The sequence below is a fragment of the Parasteatoda tepidariorum genome, chromosome 6 (assembly GCF_043381705.1).
Source record: "Parasteatoda tepidariorum isolate YZ-2023 chromosome 6, CAS_Ptep_4.0, whole genome shotgun sequence".
Classification (NCBI taxonomy): Eukaryota; Metazoa; Arthropoda; class Arachnida; order Araneae; family Theridiidae; genus Parasteatoda; species Parasteatoda tepidariorum.
The window spans coordinates 19520325-19543143 of record NC_092209.1 but is presented as its reverse complement, the minus strand read 5'-3'; the positions used below and the strand labels follow the sequence as shown (position 1 = coordinate 19543143).

General features: G+C 28.0%; 1 protein-coding gene across 5 annotated transcripts; it reads right to left on the bottom strand.

Moving 5' to 3' along the window:
- Positions 1-1019: 1019 nt before the first annotated feature.
- On the bottom strand, positions 1020-22794 carry LOC107452983 (uncharacterized). 5 transcript variants are annotated; one of them, XR_011636959.1, is made up of 8 exons: positions 22617-22750; positions 19117-19189; positions 12661-17715; positions 11315-11527; positions 9700-9828; positions 8160-8386; positions 5111-5189; positions 1020-1861 (listed from the first exon to the last, which is right to left on the bottom strand). XR_011636959.1 is itself a non-coding variant. In XM_071182072.1 (7 exons), the coding sequence occupies exons 2-7, from the start codon at positions 19135-19137 to the stop codon at positions 1667-1669; spliced, it is 5790 nt and encodes a 1929-aa protein (XP_071038173.1). In that variant the 5' UTR covers positions 19138-19189; positions 22617-22750; the 3' UTR covers positions 1020-1666. The 5 variants fall into 5 exon arrangements, 3 of the variants coding, with proteins under 3 accessions (XP_071038173.1, XP_071038174.1, XP_071038175.1); XR_011636960.1 differs by having other exon boundaries at positions 11449-11527; XM_071182072.1 differs by lacking the exon at positions 9700-9828.
- Positions 22795-22819: the final 25 nt, after the last annotated feature.

The following is a 22819-nucleotide window of genomic DNA, read 5'->3' as shown; positions in this document are numbered from 1 at the left end:
AATATGACATAATGACTCGAGACTTTAGAATCGTGCAAATAGTAATCACTTTTGACATGCTTTATTTATGTACACACACATATATACTCACATTTATTCTAGACAAAAAAAGCCAGTGCATTTTTTTTTCTTTTTTAAATTATGCATTAAGTAATTGAGACTTCTCAACACTGAAAGTAATCTTTTAAAAACTAAATGTGGAAACTTGTTTAATGATTTTTGGTTTATTGGAACATAATATAAAAATTTAGTAATCATGTAACAATTACATGTTAAGTTTTTTATTCCTCTGAATAATCTAAAAAATGATAAAGTATGCCACAAAACGCCTCTAGACTATTTAATCAAAATATTCACTTTATTAGAGATGTTTTATAGGCATTAACTTTTCTTTTCAAAAATTAAACTAGTTTATTTAAAAAAAAAAAGAATACATATAAAACTTCACACGTCATTTCATAAAAATAAAAATGCTTATTTAATGTGTAAAAAAATTTTTTTATCGAACTATTTATCATAAATTTGATGCTTAATAAGCAAAAATAGAGATTTACCTTTCAAAAAAATAATAAATTGGAGGAATAGAAATAAAAGCTACAGAATCTATGTATTTTGCTCAATATTATGGAAAATTATGTTTATCCTAAATTAATTTAAATTAAAAAAAATTTGATTCTCTAATTGCCATGTCTTGACACCTTCTGTATGTTAACTTCCAGATTTCCTTTATGCAAATACTTTTTTTAAATAGCAATTGACATAGAAATCAAATTTTTAAGTAACTAGCAAATTTTTCGAGCTTGAACATAATACAGAAAAAGTGACCTAAAAATATGGATACTGCCAGTTCTTTTAATGCTGTAGAAAAACTTTACTATCATTGTCCAGAAGAAAACCATTAAGTAGCAGAACAAGAATAAAAGCTTCCATGTTATTTACTTTTAGCTATTGTTTTTTTACTTTACCTTCCAAATTTACACTAATTAAATTATTTAAAGAATAAAACTGATATAAAGACATTTTTGATGAGTAAAAATACTTTATTTTGAAAAAACAAACATTATACAAAAACATAAGGAAATATTATTGTTATTCATATACATTTTTTAATTTAAGTTTTTTCTTAAAACTAAAACAAAGTTTTTAATTGGATATATAAAATTATATGATCAAATAATTTTTTTAAAATCTATTTTATAATGTTTTTTCTTTAACAAAAATAATTTTAATTCCTTTAAAACTGAAAATAAAATCTAGTATTTACACTTTACAGAAAATAGCTAAAAATATTTTAATAATCTGTAATTTTAATGTGAAAAAATAGCAAAATAATAAGCCCAATAGTACATATATACATACAAAAAGGTGGTACCATTCTAAAGATAAATAATTTAAACAAATAATGATTATTGTTCACTATTATGTCAGAAGCAATTTGTTTGGGAGAAAAAATTTAAATGCAATATAAGTCGTAAAAATCACAAGTGAAATAAAAAGAAACGCTTAACAACCAATCAAACTTGTAAAAAAAAAACTAAGTAGATCACAATTTAATAACTTAGGTATATCACAGAAAACAATATCTTTTATGATATTTTGTTAAAAATTATTCTTAGACAGAAAATTATAATTTGCAACATAGTTATCCTAAATGTTAGGAGGCACCTTAACTAGTCTGGTTTTTCGGACAGAAAGGTAAATGATCATACACAAGAGCACCAGACTTAAATATTTCCAAACATAACCAACATAAGTGGCTTTTACAATTGAAACATTTCATGTGATTACAACCTTCAGTTTTCTCAATGATCATTTTACAGTTGGGACACTGTTTACATGATTTATTATTTTTCATCCATACCTGTTTAGAAAAAAAATACATATTAGTGTAACTAGAATTAAGAGAACTTTATGAAAGAAATTCTCATATTTAATTACTTAAAATTAAACCAAATAGTAAAGGTTACAGTCATATTTCAAGGAGAGTGAATGGAATATTTTTATTTATCTCATCATAGAAATATTGCAAGAGAGTCGCATCTTTTGGTTCTATTTGTAAACACTGCAATAAGAATTTATAATGAAAGTAAAGATTTGAGAAATTATCAGCAATAAAAGTCTTATTCTACGAATTTTTATTAATAATAATAATTTATTTTATTACAATATATTCATAATTACATTATTTAACTAGGAAGACATATTTTCAGCTCCATTTTGAAAAACAGGGGAAAAGGGGAAAACTTTTTCATTAATTTTAATAAAGATTTGAAATGATTTTATTTATAAGTATACATTAATAAAAGTCTTACTTTTATTGTATATTAAAAAGATTTTGTTGACTGTTCCCTATTCTTAAAAACATTCAACTCAAAAATAAAACATTATGACTTAATAAAAAACATAAAAAATTATTAATTAAAGCATTTTAAATTTATAAAAAAGTAAGGAGAGATATCCCCAACAAAGTGTGAAATGCAAATGCTTTGAAAAACATGTCTGCATCCAGACGTTCAAAAATATCAATGATTTCTAAATACTTAAAAGTTTCTATTTCCCAGAATCGTGCTAAGCACCACTTATATTTACTATCTCTAGATTTCTAAGAGATGCGTCAATTTCATTGTAAGAAAAACTGATATTATGAAGCCAGGAAAACTTATCCTCAATTTTATCCGTTTATAAGAATGGTAAAAGCTTATATTTGAATTAATATTTGGAGAAGTGTCTTATTGAAATGTAACACTAGCAAAGAACCAAGAAACCAATAGCCATATATATAGCATACCTGCCAACTTTTAATCCTTTCCATTATAATTTTTCCCAGTGGTATTAAAATGGAATTAAAACTTCAATTTTAAGCAAACAAATACGTTGTATTTGAGAAAACTTAAGTTGACAACCATGATAGTAACGCATATTGATATATGTGCTTAATTTTTGTGAGAATATTGGTGATCAAAATCATTTAAAAGTTAAATTTATAAAAGAAAAAATAGTATATATTTACTACTACTTTATATATGAAAATAAAATCTTCCGGAAAATCCGGAAGAGTTGGCAGGTATGATATAGCCGATAAGCGGCTATATAAACGAAAAGCCAATAGTTTAGAAACCAATTGTTGATTATGAATTCAGGAAGAGTAATGAAAAATTTCTATCATGCAACACTTTATTACAAATTAAAAAATTTGATTTTGGAAGCCACCAATCTATTGTACTTTAATTTACTAAAAAAGAAAAGGATAATCATTTTGTGTCAGAAATCATCAGTACTGGCAAAAATTGGAGGTATTAAAGCAAATATTTGATGCAAATAAATAAAAACAAATTCTTTAATATACAGGGTATCTGCTACATTTTAGATTTTCAAATTCATGACTTTCCATGACTAATTCCAACAACTTTTCATGACTTAACGAAGTTACTATTTTCTCCGACAAAGACAGAATACTAAATTTAAAAAGCATTATAATAACATTCATTGAAATGATAGGTATAATCAATACTGTAATACTCTGCATCTTCATATTTATTGATTTTAATTTTAAAAAACAGAGAAAAGAAAGAGTTGACTTTCCATGACTAATTCCAACAACTTTTCATGACTTAACGAAGTTACTATTTTCTCCGACAAAAACATAATAATAAATTTAAAAAGCATTATAATAACATTCATTGAAATGATAGGTATAACCAATACTGTAATACTCTGCATCTTCATATTTATTGATTTTAAATTTAAAAAACAGAGTAAAGAAAGAGTTGAAGCAATAAAATAGCTGAGCAAATAATTTTTTCTTCTTTTTTTGTGCAGAATTATATTCTAAAGATACTTTTCTTGTTCATCAGAAAGGAAAAAAAATACTCCTGATTTTTCTGTTCTCATTTCGGAATTAAAAAATTTTGCCAATGACTGGCTTGCTTCAGCTAGAATTTTAAATTTATAAAATAAAAAAATTAATAACAATAATAATTCTTTCCATGATTTTTTTTTAAAAAAAATAGTTAAAATCACGACATTTCATGACAAATTTTGTTCAATACCAAAAGTCATGACTTTCCAGGCGCGCAGATACCCTGAATATAATAATATGCCATGTCTTTTATTTATAGATTTTAGTTCAAAATGGCTCTTAACGAAGTCCATAACTAAAATGTTATCTAGACAATCAAGTTATTGTTTATAATGTATTTTAAAAGCTGAATTAAAAAAATTTTTCACATTAATAGTACTAATATTTCAGGAGTTACGAATGTTTTATGAATAAAAGGTGCAGTTTTATGCTGGTTTATACTAGTTTAGACTAATACTGATTTATATGACTGTAATTGCCATCTATACAACTGATGCATAGAGTCTCATGTATTTTGTTTTTATGCTGAATCTAATAAAATTCAAGTTAAGTCAATAGGAATAATTGTTTACAAAAATTTTATGGTTAAAGATATTGATCTAACTTTTATGTTTAGAGATTAAAATATTGATTTATATTAATCCAAGAATAAAAACTACTAGAGCTTTAAATTTTTTTTGAGGGGGAAAACAAAAAATACACAAGAAAAAATGCCTTACATGTCAATGAATCAATTGTCAGGTGTGTAAATAGGTATAAAACTGTATTTAAAAACATAAAATCTTCTTCGATAACTTTTAAGTTGTCAGCTTCAGTGTCTCTGTTTTTTGTCTTATCCGATTTTAAGCACAAAAATACATAGGGAATACTACCTTCACATGCCTGGATAACAATGTCAGACATGCAAATGGGTATAAATAGAAAACTCTTAATTTTTATATACAACAAATGGTTCCCAAAAGATGTTCCATGAAAGCCTAGAGTACTGTGAAAGAGTTACAGAGGTAAACCAGGAATTTTCATATTTATATACATCAATAATCTATAATTTATGAACTTATCTATGTAAAATGCCAATAAAGAAAAGGTAGCAAAATATAAAGAATTTTTTTTTTCAATAACGATCTATTGAATAAATTATAAAAAAGATAAGCATTTATAAAAAATTCCATAAATATTTTTGATTGAGATGGAAATCAAAGTATTATCAGTGAAAGGATATTAAGATAAAATTAATTGCAAATAACTTACTTTTAAGGAATAGTCTTCATCCTCTTTTGAATTCTGGAAAATATCACAGTCCATGCCCTTATGGGAGAATGTTTGACAACTGTAAATAGACATGCATATAAATGTATTGAATTGTTATATTAGTAAAATAATCATAACAGAAATCACTAATGTTTAAAAATCGCAAATATATACAGTGAGTTCATGATCATGCTTATAAAAAATTCATTAGTTCATATACAATAGAAGCACATTTTTTATTTTGACCAAAATAATTTTGAAATGTTTTTTCTGAAACCTGAAAAAAAATATTGAAAATTATTTTTTATTAATACAGTAAAACCGGGATTTAATGACACTCGTGCTTTTGAAGTTTCTTCAGCTAGGTTAACTTGTGTCATGCTTTTCTTTCCAGATAGGAAAAGAAGAATGTAGTGTATGAATAATAGTAAGTATTATACTTTTACACCTACAGCAGAGATGCCAACTGCTCCAAACACGCCAAAATAATTTTAAAAAACGGCAAATAACTACAAAGTAAATTTTGCAAATATTTTACTATTTTTGCTTGCTTTTTAAAAGGTATAGCATGGCTTAAGTACTATAAAGTGGCGAATTATATAAGCCTATGAATTATTTAGAAATAGTGGTGAATAAACGTCTACAAAATTGAATTTATTAAACCAAGAATCACAATTTATAAACTACCACTTTAAAATATATATTTGCTGTCCGGAGCAAGTTGGCATTTCTGCTACAGTAAATGATCGGTGATGCAGGGTTGCCAGAGAAAAAAATGAACAAAATAATAGCTTTTAATAGCCTAAAGCATGAAAATAGTTGCCGAAAACTATGAATATAGTTGCATACTGTAAAAAAGTTCTGGTACTTAGTGCATCCTCTAACACTATTTGCCTAAATACTGATGTAACAAATTTTAGTGCAGGAATAATAGTAAGTAATACCCTTTTATGCAGACCGATGGCGGTCGGTGATGCGTAATTACGTTGATAAGAAATGGCTTCCAGAGGTTGTGTAAGTTCTGATTGATAGCAGTCAATCATTCGGTCACATTCCTAATTTGCTTGATGCATTATTTGTAATAAAAGTGTTGTTATAAAATATGTTGAATGGATTACACAAATAACTAACACAAACCTGCACTCCCCATAAAATAAGCAAAACATACACAAGTCTTTTCTCACATTTTGTCACACGTGTACAAAAAAAGAATTGCATTAGAAAAAATGTTCAAACAAATTTAAAGAACATGGATTAAAATTAAATTTATCTAACCGCAAATTTTTCTGAAATGAAATGATTTCTTAGAGCACAAAATTGACGCGAATGGATTGCACAAAATCAATAAGAAAATTTCACCTACGTTCAAGGCAATCTTACCAATTTGATATTGCACATCGGAACACTCAGCATATCGGAACACTCAGCATCATGGAAATACAACAGGGTTCCTACACTATTTTGAGAAAACAATATCCTGACTTCTGCAGGTTTTTCCTGACCTTTTACTACTTAGTCATAAGTATCATAGATTGAATAGGATAAATACTTATATTTTAAAGGGGAATTGCGTAATAGCACTTTATATCCCAAATTATATTCTCAGAAAACTTGTGAAACATATTTTTAATTATCATGATTAGATTAAACTTTTAGTGTGTTTTTGTAGTTAGATACGAAAACTATTTAAATAAAAAGATCAAGAAAATCTGTTGGATTATGGAAATATTATTTTATTTAATGTTAAGTGGAACCAAATGCATGAGTGTCGTCAGGATATAAAGGATTAATCAAATCTGCGAGACATGTATCAGTATCCTCAAATAATATTTACTCTTAAAACATACTAGAATAGGGGTGCACAACCTGCGGCCCGCGGGCCAAATGCGGCCCGCGAAAGCTTCTAAACACATTTAAAAAAATTTAAAAAATGGCAATTTTTAATCGCACTTTTAAGTCATCACGTTTTGACACAATCAATTTTAACAGATTCTTTAGTAAATGTACGTTTAACGCTGTTTCTTTAAGCCGATTTTATAGTAAATATAAATGATTTTTTTTAAACAGTCATTTCCGCTTTTCTACGTGATTTNTGTCTCCATCTTGTTCTAGATCCTTTTACAGCATCTAGCATTTTTTCATTAATGTCTATGTTTTTTATTCTATTTATAAATGAAACATAATCATACACACGCCTTTGTAAAATAATAGTCTTTTTTTAGGTTTTCAACCAATAAGCTTTTATTGATTGAAAACCCCCCTTCGACTGTTGCTTTATCATGAGAGAGGATAAGAACAATTTTTATTACCTCCCACAAATTTTCACATTTTTTTTCTCCGTGCAAATATTTCGACATTCTTTTGCTGTGGATTAAAATCTAAGAAACTCTTTTGCTCTTCTTTTTTTTCTGGCAGCATCACAAAACAGTAAAAATTCCTTTTTTGATTTTTCAGCTGTTGTTTCAGCTACTATTGTTTGTAAACCAGCTATTCACACAAAGAGCAATAATAAACCTAGCAACCCTATCAAAAATTCCCTATCATTGGATACACAGGAGGAAAATTACTAACAGGATAGGTTCTACCAGGGAAAGAGGAATGTTATTATGAAGAAATTACATATTTTGAATTGCAGAATTTTTCCTTGAAACTTTATTTTTGCCTGTCAGTCTTTGAATGAACTATAGTTTTTTTTATTTTCCTAACTTTATGAATACGTAAGAAAAAATCCTGACTTCTCAGCTTAATTTTAGAATAGCCTGACTTTTGCAGGTTTTCCTGACCGTGTAGGAACCCTGCTTTAGTCAATGCTTTGTATGCTATTTTATTTTTTTAAAAAAAAAAAATAATAATTTTAAAAATGGCAAAATATGAAAAATAAAATTAGAAACTTAGGCCTTCTATCATAGTTTTCAAAAGATTTCGCCTAATTCCTCAGAGAAAACTAAAATTCACATTAATTTTGAATGCTAAATTTTCATATTGGTATAAAGATAATTAACTTAAAACACATGAATGAATTGGTCCTTAAATATAATAAAAAACTTACTATGCACAGATGTCATTTAAACAAGCAGGGCAATGGTAAATAATATCACTTTTCTTGGAAACTCGATAGACAGCACGGCAGCCTGGGGTGTGACAATAGCTGATCTGACCAGCATGAGTACTGACATGATGTTGAAGAGCTGCATTTTGAAATTCTCGTCTAAGCTTTTCATTCTCAAGAGACAAAATTTTATTGATGTCAATAAGGAAAAATGGTTGTCCACAATTCTGTAAAGAAAAATATACAATTAATATGAAATTTTAATTAGTAGCAGCTATAAATCCTTCAAAAAGTATAAAAAAAATTCTTTATTAATATAATTAGAATAAAAAAATTTCCTTATAAAACATCTTCAAAGAAAATAGATTTTAACATTTAGTTTACAGGAAGAAAAATTAAAACATCTAACTAAGTATCTATTTATAAAGTGAGGGATGACATATATTCCATTCGGTCTTCGTGCTGACATTTTTAAGCCTTATTTTTAACCTATGCAATGTCACAGTTATATTTAAAAATTCATGCAATTTAATCATGTAGAGATCGACATTGTTTGCAAATTGATGATTCATTTGAGAAATTCTCATACAAATATGATTGATTTGTTATCCAAATATGATTGCAGTATAATTTGTCGTTTTGCATATTATAGTAGCACATTTTATTAAAATAATAATCCTTTTTTAGCAAGCATCAAGTTAAACATCAATTAGAGTGATTCTTAGTAAAAATAAAATTTTTAGGACTCCATATCTAACTTTCAGTAACATTTTCACAACCAAATATACCAATTTTTTTTATACATACAATACTAATTACAATTTACTGAGTAAAATGTATACTAGTTTTTTTTTTAAAAAAAGGATATGTTTCTCATTATTTTTTAATTAATTTATTCATTCAATCATTTTCGTTTTATTTTCTGAATTATTCACATTCTTTTATAGGCTGGCTTTCAGGAATTTTATAAGACTTTATATTTATCACAGGGTTGGGTTTTTGACGTCAAAAAGTGGTTTTTGACATGACAAGGGTATNAACAAATGAGCAATTTAAAATGCACCCTACATGATGGGCATCAAATCCTAATTAAAAACAAAATTTTTCTAAATTTTTTCGTAAAATCAACAAAAACAAATGAGCAATTTAAAATGCACCCTACATGATAGGCATCAAATCCTATTTAAAAACATAATTTTTCTAAATTTTTTCGTAAAATCAACAAAAACAAATGAGCAATTAAAAATGCACCCTACATGATGGGCATCAAATCCTATTTAAAAACATAATTTTTCTAAATGCGCCCATTTTTAACACAGTTGCATTCTAAGATAATTAGAAAAAGTTGCATGTCTCCTGTATGTTTAAGTTACGCTATCTTTTAAATATCAATTACTGATGAACTCAAAAGTTTTTGATACTTCAAATGGGACTTAAATATATGCAAATCCATTATCGGACAAAGTTATTTTAGGTTCTAAAAGCAATTTTTTTTTTAACTCTAATGTGGAAGGAAAAAAAAAACTTGATCAATATGTACGTGTTAGGTATGACTATGCTTGAAGAGATTTTATCAAAGGTTTTAAAAGACAACAGTGGTCATCCATGTCCTGTAGCACTGAAAGCCTGGACTGGATATCAATACATGAATATCTTGGCATAAGATTGCCTGAAATAGAAAAAAATAAAGTATTAAAAGCGTAATATTATCAAGTTTTTGACCTTTTTGTATGAATATTCAATTAACACTTCAAAAATACTTAAGAGTTTCTTTATACAACTCAGCAGCAATGACATCTTAGATGTGATATTTTAAATTTTACAAAAATCAAAGATTTTTAGATGTCCTGCTTGAATAATAAATTGCCAGGCACTTGTTAAATAATGGACAAAATTCATTACTTAAAATTAATATCAATAGATGGTGCTGTGCTAATGACTTTTTTCCTCATATTTTGTTACATTTATATTCCTTATTGTGCTGTTTTTATTTAATAAATATGTTTGTTTCTCCATAGTCATATTTATTTTTGGCATCCAAATATCTTACTAGTACAATTTAATAGTAATAAAACTTACTGGAAATTTACCTTTTCTTTTATTAGATTAATTATAAGAGTAAATGCCAGGAACAGTTTCATAGTTTTTTTGTTTGGCTTACTTGGAAAGAGATTACGTATCCAAATGATATGAATGAGTACTTTGAATTAATTGATCAGCATCAATTACAAAATAATTTACTAAAAACTGACAGAATTTCAACTTATAACAGTCTCAACTTGTTAAATGTAATTTGTTTAAAAATATATAAGCATACACCCAATCTTTTGATGTTCAAATATCCATCTTAAGACAAAATCCACCAACGATCACAATGGTTTGTCTCACTCTGTTATAGGTATCATACTATCTCTTTTTCCTTGGCTAGTGTAAAATTATTGTCGAAAAAGAATAAAAACTGATAATTCTGAGTTTTTTCTCCACTACACAAATTACCCTTGAATAATGCATTTCTACTCAACTCTTTACAAATCCAAATGAATTTTTTTTTTATTCTTGAAGATGCTCTTTTCCCTTATGATGAAACTCAACCATCAAAAATGTGTGGATAAAGAAAGGAAAGTTTAATGTACCTTTTGTAATTTTGATTTTATTTTCACAAATAATCTAAATACAGATTTTTATTTACTATAGTTGGTAAAATCCTTCCAAAGTACAGTCAAATACAAAATCATCTCCCAGAAAGGTGATATTTTATAATCATAACATGACCTATTATAAATTCAATACAATCATTCATTTAAAAAAAAATAATAATAATTACTAGTAATTAAAAAATTGTAATAGCTTTTTTTTTTTTAAAAAATTTGTTAAATAAAATTTGGAAGAAAGAAAACATACTGAATTTAGTTGTTTATAAATTGCATAATTACATAATTTAAAATATTTCAGGAAATTCCTATAAGTTATTGTGTATCTAATAAAACAAGACCGTAGGATTAATGGTTAAAACACATTTTCAGAAAGATAACTGTCAAATTATAAAAACTGTTTAAAACTGTCCAAACTCATACTAGTCTAAGAAAAACAATTTGTCTGAATTTTGAAATTACATGAATCTTACAAATTTGTGAAAAATCAGAAACAGAATATACCTCTTGAGCACAAGTAACAGGAATAATCTTGCTTTTTAGTTGTAAAATTAGACAGGATTTGCAGAAGGAATGACCACAGTTTTCAAGTCTATAATAATCAATGTTTACAGGATCTAGACATATAGCACACATACCACATCCAACATCATCATCTGCTTTCTTTGGATTCCTTGTATAAAGCTTGGCACAAATATCTTCTAAATGCTCTTCAACCTTAAAATTTGATATTAAAAAATTAAGATAGATAATTATATAAGAGATAGCTGTTTATGTTTATCGAAGTTGCATTTTAAAATTCTAGTTCAAATATTTTTTAAATAAAATATACAAGATTTTTAATACAAATATGTGATCAATGATTTCTTAAAACTTCTGAACCTTGGATTTCCAGAAACTTCTGGATCGTGGTTAGCGGATTTTTTCCGCAGCACAATCATCTCTATATTATTTACCAAATAGAATTAAAATGGTAATTTTTGGTAAGCTTTTGCAATTAAATAACTGAGTTTGATTGAAAAGAGAGGCATAACAAACTTTAATACTGTACTGACTGACTACAAATTTCAAAGAACAAGGTTGGAGTAAGAAGAACGGCGAGTATGAAATCAAAAGTTTGAAAAACCACTGAAAGAGGGAGAAAGACTAAATTGATTCAAAATGGTGTTTTTTCTTTCTTTGAGATTTTATTTCTTTTCAAGTTTTATTTTGTACATTTAAAATAATTTAAAGACAAAATTTACATATTAATTTTGGGTGTATTACGTTTTCTTTCCCCCTCATTGTGCAAATGTTTTTTGATTGAATATTAAATATGCTTGTAGTATATATTATATAAGACAAATCAAAATTAAATTTTTATGACTGTATGGAGTGACTTTAGTCACCTCATGTTATGGAGAGCAAAATACTCTCGTAAGTTTAGTTATATAAATTTTCTTCTTTAATAAAAATTCTTGTAAGTTCAAAGATGACTTTTTTATTATGCATGCTTAGCATTTTCCACTATGCACTCAACTATTCCAGCAAATACTTTTAAAAAAGTTCATTTGGGTTTTATTCAAAAAAAGGAAGTGATTGCAAGAAAACATAATTTTTTTCTATGTTATATATAAAGCACAAAAAAATTAAATCAACAAAAATTTAATAATTAAAAAACTAACTCAAAATTTAAAATAACTAAACCTTGTAAAAATTGCCTATTTTTACATTAAATTCTTTTTTTGTGTGTGTGTTTGGAACCACTAGTAACAAAATTTTTCTAAAACAATGTAAAATATATATGTAACATCTAAAATAATACCATACAGATACGTGAGAAACAAGTGAGGATAAAAAAAATAACTTACTTTATTAATGTTGCGAAATTCACCTTCAACTGTAAGATTACCAAATTTCATATCAATGTTCGCTGTTTTTAAATCAAATTTCGTGATTAGGCCATACAAATCAAATCCATATCTAGAATAAAGTTTTTTCAAAAAGCCTGGCGGTATCTGCGAGCTTTTCAGATCAAAGATCTTTGTCTTGAGTAACTTTGCTGTTTCAATGAACGAATGAATTTCTGCTTCAGCCTTATAACGCATTTCACTTTGACCATATATAAAAACAATTTTGCTATCAGAATCACATTCGATGAGAGTTTTTGTCCGAGCTTGGATTTCATCTAATTTTTTCTTACCACTATCAGTGAAGAGATAAAAATATTTTTTGTTACGGCTGCATTCTACTTTACGGGCACACACCAGACTTAAAATCTTGTTATTTATGGTTTTAAGTTTTTCAATACTTCCGCAAGAAAATTCAATAGCAACTTTATCTTCAAGAGAGTCAGACAACTTTGTTACATTAACCTTTCCTTCCTGTTTTGTGATAACACTTTGTATATCCCTCCGCAGAAAATTATATACATGCTCCTTGCATTCAACCTGTGACTGCAATATCTCCAAAATATCAACTTGAATGTTGTTAAGCTTGAGCCTACCTTTCAATTGCTGAAATGCAGTTCTTCCATCCTCATAGCACTCAAAATAAGCAAATGCTTCATAATTTTTGGAAGTAGATGTTGGGTACACAACGTTAACAGCAACTTTGTTCGGAGGAGTGAACCTACTCAGGCTCTGATGCAGCTGCTCTTTAATTTTAACAATATCATTTTCTGAAACAGCTAAAGAGTCCCGTCGATATATTTCAACACCTTTTACAAGTTCCCTTAAGAAATCGGGAAGTGCTTCAGATATTTTTTCTTGAAGCAATCTTTCGTTTGCTGATTGAGGTATATTTTTCAAGTTAAGACAGAGATCATTTTGAGAGGGTGTCACATTGATATGATTGCTATCAACATACAAAGATTTGGTAGATAATTTTCCAGAAACCAACACACGATCCTCAGCAGAGGAGAAAAATATGGAACCAGTACCTTTCGCAAGCAAACGAGGCCATTTAAACTTGAGTTTATATAAAGGCTTAGAAGATTTATTGACTTTTGGAACAATATTTTGAACCCTAACACCTTTGACATTTTTTTTATTTAAACATTTGAGAGCATTTTGGGCATCAGAAACAGTTAAATAAGTCACATTAATACTATGTTTATATTTTAAGTTTTTTTTCTCAAGAGTCTGTATTGGACCAAATTGCCTCAAAATAGATTCTAACTCACTTATCGATCTTTGGTCGATGGGCTCAATCGTGATCTCACGAAATTCTCCAGGCATTACTATATCATGAATCAATCCACCTGTCGATAAACAATAGTAATAAAATCCTTCATCCATCTTGATGACATCAGTCTCTTGTACCATTTTCTCCCTTTCCTCATTCACTATATCTTGAATAAAATTAGACACTATTTGATGAAATTTTTCCACAACGTGAACAATAATCAATCCTTTGTCTCTACAAATGTCAATTCTAAGATTTCTAATTTCAGTTAATTTTTTTAACAGATACTCAATATTATTAATTACAGAGCCTCCTTCACCTAAAATGCAATGAGACAGAATTTTTTCTCCAAAAGGTCCCAAAGTTATGGGTGGAATTTGTAGCTGTTTTAGATTTTCAACAGTATAATTACCTTTCAAAAATGCCTCGTTAACTGTTTCTTCTTTTAAGGGTGTTACATCAAGGATATAATTCTTTGAAGTTTCCATAAAAACTGTATATACAAGGAATTTAGGAGGTACTGTTCTGAGGTATTTCAATGACGAGGATGGATGAATAAATAACGATTCATTGATGTTGGGAGACCGATACCCAAAGGAAGCATGCCCTGAATATATACATAAATTTTCAATAAAACTGCTAAAAAGAATTGTTTCAAAATTATTTTTAAAAGATAAGTTATTATATTGACTGGATACTTTAATACCGAGGTCTTGTCGCAGAGTGAATAAAATTTCTTTGACCGTCTTGCGAGCAGAGCTTAATGCTTTGAAGCTTACACAGTTTGAAACACACCAGTTAAATCGATCTGTTTGGGACACTTCCAGCCATGTTTTATAAATTTCTAAAAAAGTACATAGATCACCACTTTCTTGGCAAAAGTTTCTTTTCTTTCGATCAGATGTTTCTTTGTTGTCATTAAATCTCAAAAATATCCTTCCTGCTTCAGAAACTAGAGCCGCAATTATAGCAGCCTCATGACCCATGCCAAATTTTACACCTAATAGAATAAATTTAGCAAGTCTAGGTTCTATAGAAAGCTGAACAACTTGTTTTCCTAATTCTGTTAATTCATTCTTTTCAATCAATTCCAAAACCTCTAATGAATTGATTGATCTTGTTATGGCTTCTTTTGATGGAGATTCCACAAAATCGAAACTACTGGGTTTAATACCAAATTCATAAACTTTCAATAATGCATTAAGTAAATCTGTTTTCAGCAACTCTGGGAGAGCTCGTTCAGGCATATTTTCAAAATCTTTTTTAGAGTATAAACGATAACAGACTCCGGGTTGAGTGCGTCCAGCTCTACCTTTTCGCTGTTCAGCAGAGCTTTTATTAATTAAAGTTGGCATCAAGCAACTTTTATTTTTTTCTGGGTAAAAGATCATCTCTTTAGCCATTCCACTATCAATTACGTATTTAATTCCAGGAATAGTTAATGAAGTCTCAGCAGCGTTAGTAGCAAAAATTATTCTACGTCTATCATTAGTACTAGTTTCAAAAACAAGCATTTGATCTTTTATATCAGACTTGCCATGTAAACTCATTAGCTCTAGCATATTTTTATCAGGACACATTTCTTCAAACAATAAAATAGCTTCATCAGTTTCTGCTGGTGATGACAAAAATACAAGAATATCCCCTTTCGATTCTCTTTGGTGCACCCTAACAGCTGTTTTGACACATTCCTTTATATACATATTTTCTTTATTTACATTATGTTCTGACCAAATTATTTCAACAGGGTAAGCACGTCCAGGCACATTTATAACTGCACCATCTGGAAGATTTAAATACTTAACAAATACGGATGGATTTATAGTCGCTGATGTTATAATGATTCTCAAATCTTGCCTATACCCTAAACACTGCTTCAACAAACCAAGCAATAAATCCGTATAAAGAGTTCGCTCATGGGCTTCATCGATAATGACACACGATACTCTTTTCAGATTTCTATTTCGCAAACACTTTCTCAATAAAGCGTAATCAGTCATATAAATAATCTTAGTTGATTCGTCAAACTTCTTTTCAATTCCAACATCATATCCCACTTCTTTTCCTACTGAAGATCCTACCTGAGTACATACAAATTTAGCAATGCTGACTGCAGCTATTTTTCGTGGTTGAGTGCAAATAATAGAACCATTATCGGCAAATGAAGTTTGCAGGAGGTATTGAGTCAACTGAGTGCTTTTTCCTGACCCAGTTTCGGCAACAATAACAGATACAGGATAGTTTTTAATGGCATTGAGAATGATGTCTTTTTGAGAATATATTGGTAAGCCTCTTTCAAAAGAATTACACTCTCTACTAAAATTTAACTTAAGTTTTTTCAATTCAGTAGATCCTGACTCTGACACAGAACACTGACTTGCCAAGTCTTTAGCTTTTCTAACATAATTTTTAAAAACTGTCTCCATAGCTCTGAGAGTATCAAAAGCATCTTTTAAACTTAAATATGCCTCGTTGGGGGTGTTACCAGACTTCTGAAATTTTAACGAATTTAATTCATCTATAATTGTATCCATTTTAGCTTTATGAGTAGAAATATATTTACAGGCGAATTCATCAAAATACTTATCACATTGCTCAATTAAGACATTCTCACACAAACAAGGTCTCATCAGATGTTTCTTCACTGAACTCAGTGAGTTAATATGAAGTTTAGAAATATCCTTGTTCCTATGTTTTAATTTATAGAGTTGCCAATGAGCTTTTGAAGCATCTTCATTAGTATCAAACTGAAGAATAAAAGATTCAGCAAAATCACAACACCTAAAGACATCAAAGTTTATGGACCTTAAATGATTACTGAAAAATAACTTCCACATATCTAATTTTTTAGAATTCTCAGATACTGTGATATGTAAGAAAAATCCTATATCTTTAACTTGTGGCATTTTTGAGGCATCAATTCTTTTTTCTTCTCTAGAATTAATTCTATCAATTTCCCTGCCATATTGAGAACAGTTAGCAAGTTGCGAGCGGATATATCTCTTCTTTTGTGGAGTATGGCTCATTGAAAATTGCTCTTTTTTGCCATACATACTATTAAAATTTTTGTTGCTTAATGTAGATACAGAAGTATTTGATGAATTGCTTGAAAATTCTTTATTCATAACATTATTTGAGTCTAAGTTCACTAGGGTTTCATTTAAGCTTTCTTGAATGTAAGATTTATTGCCTTTATCATATTGTCTTAGTTTATTTTGGGGTTTACCTGGAGGAGCATTACAATCAAACACTAAATCAGACTCAGTATTTAAATTTTCTGTTGATTTAGTTAGTAAACAAACATTATCATGATCAGTCTCATGACTAAATAAATCTGGGGGAGGTAGTATATTAGGATCATTAGCCTTAGACTTCTTTAGTAAATATAATTCATATGTTCTTAATTTCTCATAAGCAGAAGCAACCTTCTTTTTGTGTCTTGGTGGCAAATCTTCAATTTCATCGGTATTAAAAAGACCAACACCTATTTTGTGGTCTCTTTGTGACACATAGCTTTCCATATCATGATATTTAAGACCTTGGCGAAATTTCTCAGTATCAGTGTCTTTTTCACAGGCTGCATAGGTTTTATTTGGTTCTGGCAAGAATGATGATGCTGCAAGATGGATATGATCACTACTGGCTTCATCCTCTGTTTTAATAGCATCACTTAATGAAACAGGAAAATTTAACTCATCTCTATCCGGTAGAGCTTCCATTTCTTTAAGATTCTGCTTTGTCTAACGAAAAAAACATAGTCATGGTTAATATCCAGAAATTAGAATCCTTAAACTAATTGTAACAAACAAGAGAATCAAGACTAAAATCTTCCTAGGATAGTAAAGAAACTAGAAGTAATACAAGTGGTCTAACAATCAAGTAACTAATCTAAATACTTTTGTAAAGAAAAAATTTATATTATAAATTTCGAACAGGGGTCAATCTAAGAGTTATTGCCAAGGTCTTGTTTTCATTACCCTAGGTAAATTATTTTTGTCAAAAAGTTCAATTTGAAACAGAAGATTGTGAATTTTTCTAATATTTCCATAAAATATTAGATACGTCATAAAAAAAACTACACTAAAAATTAATTGTCATATTAAAACAAACACTTTTAAAATAATCATAAAACAAAGTAAAACCTTTTTTTCTTAATTAAAAATTATATGTATACCTATACAGAATGCTTCCAGGAGATCTAGCCAAAATCACATAGAAGTTCATGAGATCACAAACAGAGAGGGTGTGCTAATCCATGTAGCAAGCATCGATGCAATCGAGACAAAAGCTCTTACAGGGTATGCCAGATTTGAACAAAATATAAGCACTATTTAAGTACTTTTTAAGCACTCAAAAAATATTTTTAATCTTTTTCCAAAAACAAAATCATAATAAGGATGTGTGCAGTAATAAAAAAAAATTTCTATCGCATAAAGTTCCTAATTTATGAACACAAAATCAATAAAATTCTAAAATATTTTCACAAACTTTACATAATCATGATAAAATATCTAGTTTCTGATAAATATTGCAGAGAGAATTTGGAAAATCATGCATTTTTTGTAATTTAAAACGACAATAAACACAGCAGATAAAAAAAATCCCTTTTTAAAAGATGGAAAATAAAGCACTTTTTACAAACCCTGAATAAAAAAAGCGTCTTTAAGAACTTTAAAACCTGCAAATCAAAAATAAGTATCTTTAAGCGCTTTTTAAAAACGCTATGCACCTTATTTTAGCACCATCTATAGTATTACTGATATATATGCAACTAACGCCGAAATCTCTGCTTCGACCTTTCACTTTGGTGAAATTGTTTGAAACACCCAGAATATAGTAAAATAATGATGCACTATAATAATTAGTCAAATAATGAAGATAGCAGATTCAAAAAAGTGAGACTGCTTGCTTTATGAAATTAATTTCATAAATCTAATTTTTAGCAAAATGTATGAAGCAATAATGGGTCATAGTGAATTCTTTTAACAGTTTATTATTATTATTTTATTTACGTAAAAGTTGTCAAAATAATCATTAAATTCTTGGGTAATTTAAAGTTCAATTTTGATGTGTTATAAATTTGTCGTTTTAGCAAGCTTCTCTACCAACTTTTTATTTTATTTAATAATGACCAAACTTACAGCGATTTCACAAAGATACATAAAACTCGACTTGAACTTTGTTTCAGACTCTATCCAGAATTTATTATGGGGGCTGCAACAAAAAGAGCAAATAATGACTCATTGCTATCTAGAAAAGCAACATTATGATTCTAGTGCAAAAGTGATGATGCAACAAAAAGGGCAAATATTTATTCTTTGCTATCTAGAAAAGTAACATAATGTTCCTAGTGCAAAAGTGATGATTCAAAAAGTGATTAAAAATTCACATTCTGTTCAGAAGCACCCGCAGGCTGCACTACACCAGTCGGCGGGCTGCAGGTTGTGCACCAATACGTTTATTATAAATATTGGAATATTAAAAAATTATTAAAAATCAGTAGCAATAACTGCCAAAAAAAATAGTTGATATTTGAGCACATGAATTTAATTCTAAAATGCACAGTTCGAAATTTTCATGCTTAAAGACTGACAGCCTTTAAACATGAAAATTTCGAACTGTGCAACTCTGCAAATTTAGAACTGTGTGTTCGAAATTTCGAACTATTTTTTACAGCCTTAGGCTGTAAAAAATAGTAGGATAAAAACCCACATGGAACTATTTGTAGTAACAATTCCTGAAAGTGAGATTGACAAGACTTAAATGATTATAAATAATAAACATAGGCGGAATATGAGAATACTTCATATGGACCATATATAAATAAAAGTCAAGTGTATTGTAAATCCTGATGATATTTTGATTTTTTTTTTGGCAATTATTCTATAGATTTCCTCATGAGTTTTAAAATGTCATGATTTAAATGTCTAAAATGTTATTATTATCCATAAATTCTGAATTAAACCTTAGAATTATTACATATCAAGTACATAAAATGATGCTACTTATACATGAAATTTGCAAGATTCAATAACTTTGAAGAAAAAAGCGAATGATAAGAATATGTAGATTACTTTTTTGTGAGGATACGAAGCAACCTGACCTTTTTTTTTTCCTAGGGACTCAGAACTCTGTTATTTATAGTATTAAAATAAATTTCACTTGAATAACCAATTTCTTCAAGTGTAAAGTAAAACAAATATTTCCCTAATTTAAATTTATTAACACAGCACAACATTTCAAAGAATTTCTATTTTTCAAATTCTGTTAGAAATTTGTTTTTTCTTTTCTGTATTGTGATTAGTAGCAGAATCTATTCAACTTGTAGGCATCAACCCGCAGAAAAACAAGAAAAAAAAATTTCAGATGGGGACCAACTCAAAAGGTTTAACTCATAGCAATTCCCTAGAAGAGGATATTTCTGTATCATGATCTGTGGCAGAATGTCACCAAGTCATGGCAAATTCCGAGCAGTGGCCTAGGAGAAACTAAAAAAAAAAAACATCACAGAAAGGGACCAAGTCAAAGGGTATAACCCCTAGCCCACGAACGGAAAGACATCGACATGCTTTTTTTTCGTCAAATTTTACCACTTCAAAATCAATTTGGCGCAATAATTCAAGCCACAGAATTATCTCCATCTGTTGATTTAAAAGAACATCATAAATGTTTAGTTTAAACTGATTTTCAATTGATTTAAATCAACAGATTTCACAAAACAAATTCCAGTTAATTTAAGTTTGTATATAAAAGTGATTAGAGACTCTCTACTGGTGTAGATCACTGCTTGTTTCAACTATTATTAATTACTTCAAAAAATTCCACATCTGATTCTCGAAACTCAAAGTTCTTAAATTATGACAAATTGTTTTATCCTGTCCTTCATTTTTAATTCTCATAAACAAAAATATGTTTATCAATAAACAAAACATAACTTTGGTAGTACAAATTAATTAGTCAATGAAATTAGCATTATCAAATTTGAGAAGCATACAATAAACAGGGTTTGTGATTTTTTTTATTATTTTTTAAAAAAGTAAAAAAAAAATCAGATTTTTTTTTATTGAGCTACACTGTAAGAACTTTGATTTATAATTAAAAAAACTTTATAAATGTTGAATTAAAATTAAATTAATATTAAAACTATATTATAACAATATTTCAGAAGATCTAACTACTTAAAACAATTTTTCATTATAGTACATAGCTTTAAATGCATAGCAACTATTTTGAAACAAATGCATTATTGAAATTTAAAGACTAGATGAAATAGAGAATTCGAAGAATACTTTAACTATTAAAACAAAGTTTCAATTAGCAAACCATAATTTTAATTTAAAATTGTGATTTCCTTTTTTTTCTTCTCTTGATTTTTAAAATGACAAAATAAATGCAACAGGTTGCGATTGCGTTTATAAATGTAGTCAATCATCAAAAAATAAATATTTAATCTATTTATTTTTATAGTAAAATATTCATTTTTTAATCCTATATCAAAACAGGTAAGTTAAGCGGAAATTTTTTTTTAAGAATCTATGTACTCATTGGAATTTTTTTCACAAAATTTCTTTATAGAAAATCTGATCATGTCAAAGATAATGTAAACATGCACCCTGTAACCAGTTAACAACCCTACTGCTTTAAATGGACTTTGAAGGGGGGAAATGACGCTATATCATGACAAAAATATCTGAATTCGTCAGCATTTTTTTTTTTTTAATTTTTGGCATGGTTTTTTTCCTTGCATTTTTTTTTTTTTAATTTTGGGTTATTTCTTTTTAATATAAACTCAGCTTTAGAAATATAAATTTTCAACCAACAAAATATTATGTAGATTTTAATTCCATGCTTTTTCAATCAAAAGATAAAATTTCAATTATTTTCTTTTTTTTTTGGTGAAAAAAATTCATGTTTATTAATTATTTTCTACAGATATGCAAGTTCATATTAAAACAACATTGAATGTTTACTTTAATCTGTACTTTCAATTTCAATAACCAAAAGATTTTTGTAAATGTAATTTCAAAAGAGCTGGAATTCATCACACCAAGAAAGAAAGTAATTTCATTAGCTAAAATAAATTAATGCAGCATTTCATTTAAAATAAAATTTTAAAACTAAGAAAAAAAATAACAAAAGTATCAATAATTTAAAACACTTTTTTTCAACTTATCAAATCAATATATATATAAAAATCAGTTGATTTTAATGATTTTTTTAAAAAGATCATTTGATTTAAATCAACAAGCCCTGACAATAAATAGGGAGAAAATTTAAAATTGATAAAATGGTTTTCTAGAAAGAAAAAAAAACACCTTGAATTACCATAAAATGATAATTCATGTTTTTTTTTTCTAGAAGAATAGACAACATTGAACCAAAATAGGCAGGTTGTAACATAAACAGACCTCTAATAAAAACAAATCTCAAGTAACATTGATTTTATAGTAATAATAGGACAAAGCAAAGCTTTAAAATTTAACTTAAAAGAAGCACTTAAACTTAAAAACTTAACTTAAAAGAAGAGAAGCACTTGAAATACATAAAACAGTAAAACAAAATGATAAGGAAAAGTAATAGCACGTTTTGATTTTCATTGGTGTAATATCAGAAGTCAAAAATCAAACAAATTATAACTTACCAGACAAAATATATATATCAGAAGGTTTCACGTTTATGAGAAAAGTTTTTAAACTGGTACTTCAAATTAATCATAAATAAAAATGTTTCGATATCGTAAAAAGTTTTCGTAAAATTAACAATGTTTTGATTTCCATAATTCACAGAAGGAGGCCCAGCTTAAATTTCCCTCGCAATGTGATTGTAGGCTTATAAGCCTTCAAA